General features: G+C 38.1%; 1 protein-coding gene across 1 annotated transcript in view; it reads left to right on the forward strand.

Moving 5' to 3' along the window:
- Nucleotides 1-16,345, forward strand: part of WDR7 (WD repeat domain 7) — a gene marked incomplete at its 3' end in the record, with an annotated part of 253,430 nt that overhangs the window by 167,566 nt on the left and 69,519 nt on the right. Inside the window, exons 18-21 of the mRNA XM_084252706.1 lie at nucleotides 419-605; nucleotides 8,229-8,346; nucleotides 10,210-10,359; nucleotides 11,203-11,285. Coding sequence (XP_084108832.1) covers nucleotides 419-605; nucleotides 8,229-8,346; nucleotides 10,210-10,359; nucleotides 11,203-11,285 — 538 coding nt within the window. The remainder of the gene's footprint in view (nucleotides 1-418; nucleotides 606-8,228; nucleotides 8,347-10,209; nucleotides 10,360-11,202; nucleotides 11,286-16,345) is intronic.

Raw genomic sequence — 16,345 nt, forward strand, 5'->3', positions numbered from 1 at the left:
CTTTGAAAACATCTTCATTTTACATAACGATGAATAAGGAGAAACACAGTTTGAAAGCTCAGAATCATTGATATATTTGGAAATTACATACAGTTATTTACATATCATGATGTGTTTTAAAACTTCAGAATAAAGTTACTGTAGTTCAAGAAATCTCCACACAGCTCTCCATAGTGGTTGGACCAGTTTGCACTCCCACCAGCAGCAGAATAAAGTTACTGTAGCCTAACTAATCTCTTTGAAATATATGACTGAGCAAAATGTAAACTCGAGGTCTTTTATAGTATTACTGCTCAAACCCTTTTGCAGTTAAAAAAAAATTCAAAGTGGCTAATATTTTGAAAATGTGCATGCTTCAAAGAAAACATCACAAAAGTCATATCACTTTATTGCTCTACCTTTCCTCTTGTAATTCCAGGTAAGGCACTGACATTTCTCCTGCTGCAGCCGCCAAGCCCCAAACTCCCTCCGCACAGCACTATTCGAAGGACAGCCATCGATCTGATCGGGCGCGGCTTCACGGTGTGGGAGCCGTACATGGATGTGTCAGCTGTCCTGATGGGGCTGCTCGAACTCTGTGCCGATGCTGAGAAGCAGCTTGCCAAGTACGTGCCGACTCCAGTTAATTTGCTTTGATCGTTTGTTTTGGTGGAGGTGATGAATTAATTACCCTTTATAAATGATACATTTTTAGTAGACCAAAAACAAGGACAAATATCTCAATCTATGACATTCTAGAGATACACAGTGAACGAGAACTGGGTTTCTATAATTTTGTATTCATCTGGATTTAGCATTGTGCCAGTGAATGACTGATCTGTGTTTAAATTAGGTTTATTATGCCTGGAGATATTATTAGCTAATAATAACACAAATATATTAATACAATATACATATTTATAAAAAAATTATTTTTATATATATACATATATACACATACCCACATTTAATATATTTGTTCAAAAAGACATAGCGAAATCATTTGGAGAATTATTCCTTTGCACATATATTAACTTTTAAATTAATTATTTGAGGTTTCAACCAACAGTAAAAAATCAGCCATAAGGAGGCTGCAGTAATGCAGGGAGGCAATGATGAGAATGATGGAATAGAACATGGGCTGAGGGATCTGTTCAGATGAAATAAGTAGGAAACATTTGGTAAGCAACTAGCTAAGAGTGAGATGGGAGTAGAGGTTAGTGTTTACTTGAGAACTCAGCCTTCTGATTCCTGGAGGAAATCGTTTTTATTTTTCAGATGACATAAGCGTATCCAATATATAATGTGAAATTGACCACTGCAACCATCTGAAGTCATATACCTCAGTGACACTCAAGTCCACCCGCAGTATTATACATCCCTCACCACTATCTTGTTGCTTGAAGTATGGTCACCCCAAGAAACTCCTTCCCCATGAAGCAGTTACTTCCCGTATTTCTAGTCTCCTTTCTCACCAGCCCCTGGCAATTACTTATCTGTTTGCTGTTTCTACGGATTTGCCCATTTTGGATATTTCATTTAAATGGAATTATACAGCGTGTGGCCTTCAATGTCTGGCTTCAAACTTGTACCATAATATGTCCAAGGTTCATTCATGAAAAACCTTCATTTTTATCTTCATTGCAGTATAATATTCCTTATGAGGATTTATCTGTTTAGCTGCTAATGGACATTTGGGTTGTTTCTACCTTTCAGCCCTTGTGAATGGATTTGCTATGACTGTTCATGTACGAGTATTTGTTTGAATAGCTGTTTTCATTTGTCCTGGGTAGCCCTAGTGGAATTGAGGGTCATAGGATAATTCTACATTTACATTTAACTTACTGAGGAACCACAAGAACTGTTTCCACGGTGGCTCACCATTTTCTATTCCTGCCAGCGGCGTACAAGTTTTTTTTCTCTGTGTTCTTGCCATCTCCTGGTTTAAGTGTAGCCAAACCTATTGGGTGTGAATTCCTAGTGGTAGGAACTTTTGAACTATCCCATGACGCCTATCTTAATGTAAAAGTTATCACCTCTTTGGTTTTCTCAGTGAATAGCATTTCATTCTCACTATTGGTCAACCTTAAAATATTGGTCTTTGGGAAAGCCTCAGAACATAATGTCAACCTTCCCCTGACCCCTAGATTCACCCTCCCAAGCAGTGCTCTCTCTGTTTCCATGGCTCTCTTGATTCTCTTGAGAAGATTTTAACATTTTTCGATTACCCAGAATTTTACTTTTGGCCTAATTTTTGAGACAATTTTCAAATCTGACTTAAACACAATTTCAACAGTATGCACTCTATTTTGCTGTCTAGGAGAAGTGATTTTTACTTTAGGTTTAGTACTTAGTATTTTGTTTTTAAATTAGCTTGTGTGAAGCTTCTATCAGCAAACATAAAATACACTTGTGTTTTATCTACATGTGGTATGTCCAGAGACACAAATACTATAGTTTTTCAGTAGGTAATTTAAATCTTGCTATTGCATCCTTTTCTGTCATGAAGATTAGTATGATTCTCTATACACAGCTCTGAATAAATGAATGTATCAGCATGTAGCCTTGAGGAGTCCGATGTAATTTTCATCATGATAAATTGCATAATAAGCAAGAAAATGTTTGCTTATTAATCTATAACAAGATTTAGATTGAAAATGGCCTGTTACATCCATGACACACTGGGCGCAGACTGCACAAGGACTGAGGTGGGCTTAAGTGGACCAGAGACTGGAGGGGCGCCTTGGGCATCTCACCCTCACAGTGTCCCACTGGGTGCCTCCTTTTTTGCCTGATTCACCGTGAACATGACCGTGCATGGCTGCCTTGCTTCTGACTGTGATGTTAAACTTGCTTCTCAAAGAAGCTTTTGTGTTAGGCTTGTGCTTCTTAAAAATTACAGTTCATGTTTATTGGAAAAAGAAAAAAGCACAAACAATATTTCCTTCCTTATTTCCATTCTTGTGAGCTGATGAGGGAGGGGGCTTAAGGAAGAGCAGCTAGCTCAAGCCGGCTACCTACTTCTAGAGAACTTATGTGAGAGCAGTTTCTCTCTCTCTCCTCAACGTGGGCATCCTCTGTTAGAGCCAAGTCCTGAGAGGTCTCAAAAAAGCACTGTGGAAGGCTCAGGATTAAGGGGGCCTTCTTCCAGATTTAGACTATTTTAGAACTTTATTTTAGAACTATTTCTAAATTTTTTTGACATCTTTGAAGTCAAAATAAAGCAAGTTCTCTTTGGATGGTTTAAAGTATGTTCACCAACTGAGCAAGCATTTATTGAGTAACTAATACATAGAAGGAACAATTCTAGGATTACATGTAGTTACAAAGTTGCCTCAAACCAAGATCCTTTTCCACATCACTTGCTTTCTTGCAGAGTAGGTAGATAAGACCTGTCCAGAAAGGTTCTGAAGCCAGGAAGTCCAAGATCAAGTTGCCAGAGGCAAATTTCATGGAGGCCCCTCTCTAGGCTTGGCTGTGATAGCCATCTTGCCATGTGCTCACGTGACTTCTTTGTGCTCATGACTGGGGAGAGAGAGAGCAAGCCCTCTGTTGTCTCTTATGAGGGTACAGATGCTGTGACCTCAGCCCCAGTCACGGCCTCATGTAACCCTAATTAACTCCCCAGGACCCATCCCCACCTACTGTCACATTGGGGGATAGGGTTTCAACATATGATTTTTAGGGAGACACAACATTCAGTCTGTCACAGAGGGCCATGATTTGATAAGAGCTTGTATTTCCCACTGAATATTCTTTAATTTGCCAGGTGGCAATTGTAGACCGTGAAGTGAATGGAAGTGGCCTTATGTGTAACTTTTAAAGTACTTTTTACTCAAATGCAGTTAGACTTGGAATGGGGCAGTCATGTAAGACATGAGCCTGGCCTACGTGGGCTATTTTTCTATTGATGATTTTTATTTATAATATCTATCATCTCTGGTTTCATATTGGATATGTATACTGAACCGCTGGGTAAAATAATGGGTCCTATCACTTTTAAGATTAAAAACTGAAACCAAAAACCCATCCTATAAACCTACATAACCAATGATCTGCATAAAAGCCAGCTTGGCACGATCAGATGAAAACAGTTCTGTATTTACATCCAGATTCCAGGAAAAGGCAAATACCCCTTTAATTTTAAGCCTCTGATAGTATGATCCTCTTTCAGTCAGAATCCCACATTAAAATATATCACATACACAGTGTACTTTCGACTTTCAAGATCACTACATGCAGAATTAGAGTCCGTCCGTTGGGAGCACCAGATCAATTACTTTGACTTCATTGCCTGGTCAATTCAGTCAAATAACTGGCTTAAGTGATTTTTTTCCTGCTGAATTTTCCAGGTAACTTCATTGAGTGCAAAACTCTTGAGCTGTGCTCTGTCCACTTAGGTGGGGACGGGGCCTGGGGGTGGGGGGGCGCAGGGGAGTGTGGGAGTGAGGGGGAAGATATGAGGAGTTGGGAGGTACAAACCCAATCGGTGTAGAGTTTGCCATGCACAATTAATCCATAATGCCTGGCATAATGAGGTTCAGTGCTGAGGGCCTGGAGTACACAGGTTTGTTGTTGTTACTGTTTTTATTTCAGTAATTGCTGATTGAGTGCCAAGCCATTGTAGAGCCCCACGCGGACTTCCACAAGAGTTCAGCAGAGGAGAGGAGGGAGAGAGTGTGAGTGGGGAAAAGGCTGGGGTAGAAGCACTAGCAAAATACTATAATTAAAAACAAAAACAAAAAATAAAGAATAGAACAGTTGGGACCAACTTTGAAATCAGTCCAATCTCAGGATCATGGTGTTGAAAAGACATGAGTTATAAATTGGTGAAACTAGATCATGGAGGGCCTAGAGTCTCAAGCCAAGGAATTTATGGTTTTTGTTAGAAGCACTAAGATCCATCGAGGTTTTTCAGTGGGTTAGCCAGAAACTAAAGGTGGCGCTTTGGGGAGATTTCTCTGGCTGAGGATGCTCTGATTCCCCTGGGCCTTGGCATTTCTTTTCTGTTACGACACCCACTGGCCTCCCACGTTTGCTCTGTGGATGCTCTAGAGATCACCGCTGAGTCCTGAGCTCAGAGCAGCAGAGGTGGCCACATTCTGCAGTCCTGTAGCCGGACCCCCATTGGAACATCAGTGCCAGAAGCCACTGACTGGAAACACTGGGAGCACAGGTGGTGCTGCTACAAATTGTCGAACTCGGGGCAGGACTTTGTGTGTCTTTGGTTGGCTCCTCCCCCATTACCCTACAGCAACTCTTGCAGGCCCCAGCTTTACAACTCTCTCAGTTGGAAGTTTACCTGATTTCTCCAGATTCACAAGATTATTTGCTGAGTTGGAGGAAGGGCAACAGGCCTTTAACTTGGAACCAATGACCTGCTGTTATTAGGTCTTGTTTCCTTTTTCTTTATTTGTGTGTCATCTTTGCTCAGAAGAGGCATCTGTTATCCACAGGATCTAGGTCAGGGTAGGGCTTGTCATCAGGATTGGGAAGGAATATGTCATGTGTCCATTTTACAGGCACTGTGCTTACTTAGCAGAGAAGGGTGGAGGGCACAACATCCACTTGTCTCTGTGGCCTGAGCTTCAAAAGTCTGTCAGCTACAACCTCATCTACTTCCTGCCTGAAAGTATATCCGTAACATTTCACTACTACCTTGGCTCCTTACAGGACTTCGCTACACATGCTTCTTCATTTGGAAAATCCTGATAGAACCCACCTCTGAGAGGTGTTCTGGGGCAGGCACAAGAGGTTGTGCAAGAGCACAGGAAAGCCCCACTTCAGAGCTGGTCCTGGGGCCCCACGTCCACCGCTCTCTCTTCTCACCAGGCCTTCCAGAAGTGGGCTGGCCGGCCAGCTGGACACAGACATCCCTTCCCTGGCTGACGGCTTGGCGGGGTGGTGCCTCACAGATCTCTTTTTTTTTTTTAACACCAACATTCTGGGATTTTATTGATCTTACAAAATTTGTTTTAGGTTTGTTTAGAATTATTCAATTAACATATCAAGTGTTTGTTTCAGTATCAACAGGGATTCCTCCATACTGATGAAAGAAACGAAACATCGTAGCATGTCAAGGAAGTTTCAGCAGCGTTTGAAGTTTTAAAAACTTGACTCTTAGAATATGATCTAAACTCTAGGATCATTATTACACAATCTAGTCCCAGCACTATTCACATAGTAAACATCCATTTTTCCTTTTGCTGAATAGCATGATAATAAAAAGTAGTAAAGTCAGAAATGGAACCAGCTAACCTACTCCATTTCCTGCCAAACACCTCTTTCTAGCCCTCTGGGTCCCCACAACATCAGCTTCTCCCTTGGTGAAACACACCCAGCCATTCATTCCCTCTGTTTATTCTTCAGTAATTTCACATTTTCTTTTTAGTGGTAAAAGCCAGAGGAAGGGCCTCCCCGGTGGCACAGCGGTTGAGCACCGTAGCGCCGGCTTGATCCCTGGCCGCTGGCAAGGGTCCGACGTGGCGTGCAGACCTCTCCTGCCTCCCGCTGCTCCCCTCAGCAGTGTACTTCAGTCCCTCTGCCTGTTCTGCCCCCCACTCTGGCTATGGTGAATTTGCTTACCCTCCCGCGCTTCTGACAGTACCCAGTGCTTATATAAATAAATAAATAAATAAATAAATAAATAAATCTTAAAACAACAACAACAGAGGAAGGCCCTGCATTAACCTCTCCTCCGAGTTCCTGCTTCATACCTATCCTCAGTTTGTGGGGAAAAAATAGATACTATTATATTATCAGTCAAAGACTTAAGCAGTATTATAATCCCAAAGAAATTAAAAGCAGAAATCTCTATAATCAATTTAACTTCTTTTAACAATGATGAAAACATCTGTTTACTGCATCTTTATTTTCAACTGAAGTTGAAATAAATGATTCTGAAGTCAAAATGATTCTGAGATCAATTGTGGAGACATTGGCAAACTTTTTGAGAATTTTAGTGAACATAATCCAGTTCACACATGAGCTGTGAAGGCCAGAGGGAAACTTGACTTATTATTTACTAAGAGCAGGACAGATCTTATGATAATTTCATATAGATATTTAAGTTTAAAATTATTTAACTAGAAGAAGAAATTACAACTGAATCTCGTACTGAGTAACAAAATACACTTATACAGTTGATGTGTGGATCACATGCCACATTTTAGCTTAGTTATGTATTGTAATAAATGGGGCTTGAAAACAGAACATAATCATTTTTTGTTTTAGGAGTGTAATAAATACAGGGTCATGACCCTATCAGGACATTCGTATCATTTAGAAAGTCTTTTTTCATCATATATTCTTTTTTTTTAAATATTTGTTTATTTATGCATACAAGAACTGGGGTACAGGCCAGAGGTGTGGATGGTGAGAGGATTCACCAGAGACAGAGTAGGGAACAGAACAGGCAGATTGACTGAAATACACTGCTGAAGGGAGCAGCGGGCGAGTCAGGAGAGGTCTGCTGTGCCATGTGGGTTGCTCCCTGGATGGTGCTGCAGTGGCTGCAGATTGCTTCATAGGTTGTGTCTTAACCCTTTGCACCACCAGGGAGGCCCCTCATCGTATATTCTTATATATAGATTAGACCCTGCTATGCATGAGTTCTTAATAGAATGTTTAGAATAAGTATCAGTTAATATAATTTTTGCATCAATATGAAATAATATGCTGATTAGTACGTGGGTTCAATAAGGATCAAATGTGGAGTAAACTGGCAATGCTGACAGTATTTCAAGCTAAAAGTAATATACAAACTAAAAATAATTTTGACATTTTCCATTCATTTGATAATTTTATGGCCAGGAGTGAATTTTGCTTCTATTCAATATGCAGTATTACCCAAAACAGAGCTTTTTAATGTGACCTTATAAACAAATTCTTACCTTCCACTTTTTCAGGAAAAACATTGAAAATACTCAGCACAATATTCATTCTTGCCTTATTCTGAGCATTGTGATATGTATTCAGTACTAGCACTTGATAATTTGTTAACAAGACTTTTTAACACTTTGGACAGATGCACATACTGTTTTCAATCTTCACGGTTAATTATTCGATTTTGTATTTGATGCCAGAACACCCTGACTCCTAATCACTGCTCATTGTTGCAAGTCCATTATATTCTAACTGTTTGAGTGCTCCCATTGACCTTGAACTGACATTATAAGCTGTGTCTAATCTTTTCAGTCTATATTTCTAATGCTTCTTTTCTTTTTTCTTTTTTTCTGATCCCTGTTTAGCATCACAATGGGGCTGCCTCTGAGCCCAGCAGCTGACTCCGCCCGCTCGGCCAGGCATGCCCTCTCGCTCATTGCCACGGCCAGACCACCCGCCTTCATCACCACCATAGCCAAAGAGGTGAGCAGAAATTGGCATGAGCCCCACCAACTCATTTTGAGGAGGAGTTATTTGATATTGTAAGCTGAGGGTCGGTGCCCACAAATATTCCTTCCAGTTTGTTCTAGAGAAATACAAGTTAATAGTTTAGTATTGAGATGAATGCCTGGATTCCAAAGCAGTGCTTTCATTACCTTTGCTTTGTATTTATTTCTGTTTCCAAGTTTAATTCACTTGAAAAGATTTGACAATTTTTCAACCTGAAATAATAGCAGGTTTATTCAAATTAGAACACATTAAAAGTATTCACATTTTACAAGTGCAAGTACCTACCTGTAATCAAAACTAAACTTCTTATTAACATTGGCTCTCCAACTGTAAACAAAAACTCAAGTCATAAACTTGCTAATTGTTTTTCCTATTACATGTCACAGATAAAGACTTGAATGCCAATTGATTCCCACATTCTCAGCGTTCTAACTAATTGCCCACATCTAACTGAAAAACTAGTAAAGAACAATGAACCAATTATAAGATCTTTCCTATAAGTCTTGGTAGTGGGAGAAGAAGCAAGGGGTGACAAGCCACCTACCTCTTTGGGAAAGGTTTGTTCCATTTCAGCCTGAATAACATGCAGACTTCATGTCCGTAGGTTAAGTACTCTTGAGTTGTTTTTCCAGTAACTATGAAGCATTTTTAAAATAGTAAATAAATACCTCTGAGTCTGCCCCATAACCTAAAACCTGGTGGGCCTGTATCTGCCCTGGAGCCATCCATAACAGGCAAGCAGCAAGTATTTGTGACTGGAAGTCAGCTTAAGGGCAAGCAAGGAGTCCCGGTAGCAGATTGTGTGGGTCTCTACAGGCAGTGCGGCTTTGAATTCAAGTCTAAAGTAAATTTATAGACCAAGGATGTGTGTTTTTCTATTAGGCATGATATTAAATGAGGTTTCACTGTTTTTAAAATACACATGTGTGTATTTATCTCTTTTGTATAAAGTGTGTATATATATAAATGAACAGATTTATTAGCCATGATTTTTTTGCCCAGTTTTCCCATCAGCAGAGTATGTATAGATCGTGACTAGTGCAGGGCCCATTAAGGCTCTCTCTCCTCTCAACTGTAAGACTTACAATTTGTAGGCAGGAAAAAATCACACTGAACTGATATTATCTACAATCCTCATTGTCTCTTGGAAGCATGTTCATTTCAATTTCTCAACTTGTTGTAAACTACCTAGAACATATCTGGGACACAGTAAGATTCTATAAGCATCACTTATTACATGTTATTACTTGAGAACAAGGATCCCCTCTTACACTTGCAGGTATCCCCCAGCTGCTGCCTTCCTCAGTGGCAAACATACCAAATTCACAAATCTAAAGTGGGCCTCTATTCAAAAACATCATGGTAACATCGAGTTCAAGTCTCATCTAATTTCCAGTAACTTATAGAACTTTGAGAAAGCTTACTGAGTTTGTATTGTACTAAATAATTTTCTTCTGTAGTGAAAAGTATTTCTTGACCGCTCCCTGGTCCCCAAACAAAAGACAAAACTTGCAAGCTAACTGTAGATCTAAGACATGGGGGTGGGTGGGGGGGATGGGGGGGAGGTCAAAATATGGGAGGGAAGAACACAGGGGACTATGGTGATGGTTCACAGGTGATGCAGTAGTGGGAGATTTATGAGGATTTTTTCACTTATTGCACAAAAATGAATAACAATGTAAGGGAAAAAAAATTTTTTTAAATATTTCTTGACCCTCCCAAAAAGGCTTGTTGATTTTTTTTTGATTGTATTAGTAAATGAAAAATAAACCCGTGGCTAGATATGTAAAACTCCATCAGGTGTCAACCATCCTACAGAGTGGCGTATTTTTCTAGGTGCACAGACACACTGCACTTGCAGCCAATACCCAGTCCCAGCAGAATATCCACACTACGGCGCTTGCACGAGCTAAAGGGGAAATTCTGAGAGTCATTGAAATTCTTATTGAAAAGATGCCCACAGATGTTGTGGATCTACTGGTGGAGGTAAGAATTTCCGGTTTCGGGCTTCCCTGGTGGTGCAGGGGGTTAGGACACAACCTATGAAGCTGTCCGCAGCCACTGCAGCACGAGTTCGATCCCTGGCCAGGGAGCTACCCACATGGTGCAGCAGACCTCTCCTGACTCACCTGCTGCTCCCCTCAGTAGTGTATTTCAGTCAAATTGCCTGTTCTGTTTCCCGCTCTGTCTCTGGTGAATCTCTCACCACCCCCCCACACCTCTGGCCTGTACCCCAGTTCTTGTATGCATAAATAAATGAATCTTAAAAAAAAAAAAGAATTTCTGGTTTCAAATGACATGTAACCAGCCCACGTTAAATATATCAGTATAGATATAAAAGTCAGCCTCTTTAGTTCCAGCATTTTTTAAAAGAAAGAAAGACAACAAACTAATTTTTGTACCCTTTTTGGAGACCTTATTTAAATTTCCTCAAGTGTCAGAATGTTCACATGAAATTGGCCTGTATTGAGTCATTTTTAAGGTTACATTTTCTTTGAGAGATTTCATTCTGAATAAAACAAAACATGTACTGTGCTTGAATAAGCGGTGGCTTTACTACATATATCTGAACTGTGTTTAAAATAAGCAAGTCTGGTTTCTTTATTTTATTGTGCTGTCTTATAAGTTTTTTTCATAGACAAGAGAAAGGCTCACCTGTAGTATAAAATATATATAATTTCATTTTGATCAGTATACAGTAGGTTTAAAGTAAATATTAAAATTGAACTGTCTAGAAGTTTCACTGGTAGATGAGTACTAAGTTAATTCAAATTTTATAAAGGTAAGTATTTGAAATTCATTTTAGATCTGTATCTTTTTTTTTTTAAGGTTATGGACATCATTATGTACTGCCTCGAAGGATCTTTAGTTAAAAAGAAAGGTCTTCAAGAATGTTTCCCAGCCATTTGCAGGTAAAGAAGTTTTTGATAGCATGTAAAGCAAATCATTTTCTATAACAAATTATTATTTTTTAAATTTAGCAGAGTGATTTAATAGTTTTGCTCAGTTAGAAATTCAATTATTAATTCGTATCTGCTCAGTTTCTGAAACAATTTAGTCAGCTTATGGTCCAAAAGGCAAATATAACAGAACCAGCCATCTGACATTAGGTGTGAAGAGGTTTTCTTAAAACTTCAAAAAGTGAAGAGTCATCATCTATTGGATATGTTTGTATGCTGATGTCCATTACTCCATTAACGTTTACATTACAGACAGAGGCGGCTTCTGGCTGAGAAGAGAAGATATATTTTTCAGCCAATAGAATCCTTGATGCAGCATTTTTGCCGATAAATTTTATTTCTAATATAAAGTCCAGCAGGACGATTTACATATTTTCCTACTCAGTGTAGATGTTTTCCCTATGGGAAAATAAGGGGGGAAAAACTATTAATACTATCAGTTAAAACTTTTATAAACAATGTTGCATATATTAAGTATAAATCTTATGTGTATAGAATAAAACTTATGAAATGGAGATTTTTTAAATATCAAAATATAGTAACAGTGTTTATTTTTCTTTTAGATTAGTTTTTAGTTCTCAAAAGGTTTATAGCTTGAGGGATATTTTATTTGGAAATCTTCTGCCTACATCTAATCAGTAGAAGTAGTGTTTAAATCTGTTGAAGATCACAGATTTTGTAGACTACGTGACAAGGAGGTGTAACTACCTAACATTTTTCTTTGTGAGACAGGTTTAGTGGTGGCCTTAGTTCTCTTTGCTCTGCTCTAGTTCTTTGTCGTAGAAAGCTTTGCCTTGGACTGTAAGTTGCCTGAGAGTTGTGGTGTTACTCTAAGCATCTTTGTCTTCTGGATTTCCTGATATCTCAGCAAGTGTCTGCTGAATTAGAGGCTATACACCTAATTCAGTATTCTGAATTCTTTCTTTCCCTGTATTCACAATAAGCCTTAATAGCCCAGGGTCTTCATCTTGCTGTTTCTGATTTGGACCACTCAGAAGTGAAAACAAGAACAGATATGCTCTGATATCGAGCACACTTTCTTTTGCTAGAGACATCAGGCATGTTAGAATATTGTCATTTTCCCACTTAATTCTGGGCTGTGTTCTTTTTGTTAAGAATCACATGTATTAAATCTTTTCATACCAATAATTGATGTTAATGCATGTAAGTGCTGTATTTTCAGTTGATTGTTCTCCAAGGAAAGGTCCAAGTGAAAATGTGGATTTGGATCTGTCTCTTAGTGGAGTTGATGAAGCAGTTTTGTTAGCACTTATCTTACCGAATGTCAGCAAAGCATTCCTTATAGCACCAGTCACTGCCATGTAAATAAGTCTCCTGGAGTTACTGTGAGGAAATTGCTCCATGTTTGAAGGGCCTGTCTTTCCCCTTTGCTGGAAGCCTTCCTGCGCAGCATATAACTGTTCCTTAAATCAGCTTAGCTTGCTGCCTATCCACTTTGTTTACTCTTGTTTAATCACTAGAGAGTAAGGACTCTGCTTGAATGCTAAGGAGACATGTGTCTAAACTGAACACTCAGTATCAGTTTTCTCTGATTTGGCAGAAAGCATTTTGATTTTTGCTTATTAATTTGATACCATTTATTGAATACCTACTATGTATCAAGTATTAGCTAGGCCCTGGGGGTACAATGATGAATAAGATGTTATCCTCAAGGAGCACAGAGTCTAATAGGGCAGGTCATTATAAAGATAAATAATTCCAGTTTATTGGGAGCTATGTTATGTGCTGGCATGGAATACACACCAGGGACAGAGCTAGGAATTAATGCAGGGCTTAACTCTGGGTAAGGGAGTCTGAGAAAGTTTCATAAAGAAGAATGCAGACTAATAATAATATGTGTGAAAAATGCTATAAAAATAAAAGTGACTGCCAAATGGAGGAAAGGATTTGTCCTCTGTAGGACAGTGGTGGTAAGAATCGTGGTTGGTTCTGAGAAAGCTTTAAAGAAGAGGCGAGGAGGTGGGCTTTGCAGAATATTTGGTGTGTGCCATCTTGAATTGCAGAAAGAACCAGACTGGCAAACGTCTGGAGGCATCAAAATGTACAGTGAGTTTGGTAAATGCTGTGTAGTAATGTTTGGAATGCAGGCTGAGGATGGAAATCTACTATAATGCCAGAATATGGGGCTTTGAATTCCATACAAAGATATTTGGACATTGTTCTATACACAATGGGAGTCAGGAAATTTTAAGAAAAAATCTGTAATTCTTTGGCCAGAACACAGTCAATAAGACATAATCTTACATAATACCAGATTTGTAATTAATAGTTATTGACTCCCTCTTTTTAAGTTATGTTGATATTATTTGAACTGTAAAGATAATAAGCCACACAGACCCATTTATTTAAGAGTTAATCCATGAACATAGGAAGATGAGTAGCACTATAAGATTATATAGTAAATGCTAAATTATTATTAGTTGGAACAGACAGTAAATTGTGGAGGATTTCAGAGAACACTAAGTTTAATGACACCTCAAAGTTTTTATAGGTCAGTGCCACATTACCTGTTGACTGATTTATACTAAGTTGATCAATGAATAGCAACAAAGAAATCTGTATATCAACAGAAGTTAGATGTTTTGTTGAATATTTGCAATGTCCACACCATTGTAATAGGTGCCTTATCCCACTTATCAGCAATCTATTTATAAATAAGTGCCCTTCACTAAATATGAAATTCCAGTCAGTCCATAACATAAATGTCTGTGGTTTAATTATGTGATATTAATATAATCTTTTTATAGCTTTTCCTTTTCTTTACCCTTTCTTAATGATACTATGGGTTTAAACGTAGGCTAACCCCTATAATGTTGTTCTATAGCCATATTCAGCTGCTATGATTGGTATATCATAAAAAAATATAAAATTTCATTGTGTTTTTTTTTAAATGAGATGGTATTGTCAAGACTCAGCAAAATGCTCTCTAATTAGGTACTTAGAGAATGTTAGTTTTCTGTGAGTCTCTCCATCTTAATAAATCATGTGAGAACCCAAAATATATATGTGAAATTAGTTAATGTATGTTTGAAAGTATTTTATAAGTGTAAAAGGTATAGACTATTAGCATTTCCATATATGTAAAAAATTGGTTTATGTTTTAAAATATTAAATAATTTTTAGTTAATGTTATGAAGGTGATCTTTATATATATCTTCAATAATTTGGCAATTATTCTGAGATTGCATAGTAAAATAAAATTTCCATTTTATTGTCATCATAAAAGTCTTGGGCTTTAGCTTAGGCTAACTTCTGTATTTTGCTATAGACTAATAATCAGTTTTATTACTTCAGGTTTGTTTGTTTATTCATTCCAATTATTAATGTTCATATAATGACATTGGACATTTTAATGAGTGATGAATTCATTTGTTCACTTATATTGTTAACTGAATTTCTTTGTTCTCTGGCATCTTTAGTCAAAACAATCTTAAAGTTTAAGCTACAAATTGTAAATTCATTGAAAGAAAAGAGGATTAATAACAAAACTTGATTTTTCTGATTTTGTTCATATAACAGCATTTCTATCTATTGTTAAGATTTCTTGTACTGTCTTTGGCTTGAAAGTAAAAATAGATGAAAACGAATGCTGTTAAATCTGATAGGCATTCTTTCTCATCATTGACCAAACCTTACAACCTGATATTGAAACATGAGGTTACTGCAATGTGTAATTATCATGATACAAAAGGATTGTAATTTTTTTTATTTATACCATTTACAAATTCCCAACAGCTTTCAAGCCCATTCTCACAAATTCCTTAAGAAAGGCATTATATAAATTAACATCTTTTTGGAGAATTAGCTAGTGATATTTATTAGTCAAGTAGCTCCAAGATAAAACCCAACCCTTCCTATTCATAGTTCATTGTTTTGTTATCCAATTTTAACCTGCATCTTTTTTCCCAGCTATATAGATATATGATCTCTACTTACCTTATTTCATAAAATATTCTAAGCAGCTTTCAAAGTTAATATAAGATATAAATAGTGAGGGAACTGAGTCAAAGGAAAATAAGAGTAGAATGAAAGACACAGCCAGCATGAACTCAGAAGTGCTATGTATGTGCCAGAGGCAAGCCCAAAATTTGTCTCTAAGTGTTTGAGCAGCCAGTGTGCAAAAGGGGAGCGGCCCTTTCACAGTCCAGACGCAGTGTGGGCAGGATAAGAAGTTGCTCAAGTGGATACAGCTGTTTGTAGCACTGAGATCAACAAGAAGTTGTGAATCCTCCGATTAAAGATAAAATATATGTCTTCATAGACCATGCAGAGATATCATGACTTATGAAAGTGTTGAGTGGTAGCTCAGCTAAATATTAACCAAAGTACTTTCAGTGCCTATTAGTTGAAAGAACTCAGAACACAGATAAGAAGGTGGAACTTAAAAATCAGTATTGAATGCTTACTCCCTGTCACACCCTGTGGGCAGTATTGATCCCTAAGTGTTCCTGGGCTGCCTTCAAGGGAATTTCCTCAGGTCTAGCCTCCACCTGAGTCACAACATCAGACCATCATGGAGCCCCGGAGGCTGCGCTGAAGGACTCCCCTGATGAGTCTCTGGCACACCGAAGTTTGAAAACTAGCACTCAGATCATCCAAAGTTGAGATCAACAATATCTGAGTCAGTACTCTTGGTGGCCATGTTTTTTATAAAATCTTAGATCTGTGAATGCTTATTTATTTACATGTTGAATAAATTCAGACTTTCTGAGGAAACAACCTGAAACATTCCTTCAACTCATACATTCCAGTGATGCACCATTAGTTTTTAAGGACTTACTTTTAGACGCTCACAGAATGACCACTGAAGACTTTAACTTCAAACTATTCATTAATCGGCTATTACATGAAACCAAGTTTTAAAAAACAAAACAAAACCGCAAAACTTAGAAGCTAGTATTAAAAAAACACATGATCCATTTATTCCCCCACATATTCTAGTTTATATCCCTAGATAAAACTAAACCATCAGAGAGCTGCCTATCTGGACC

Source organism: Talpa europaea (genome assembly GCF_964194135.1).
Source record: "Talpa europaea genome assembly, chromosome: 13".
In the NCBI taxonomy this organism is placed as follows: domain Eukaryota; kingdom Metazoa; phylum Chordata; class Mammalia; order Eulipotyphla; family Talpidae; genus Talpa; species Talpa europaea.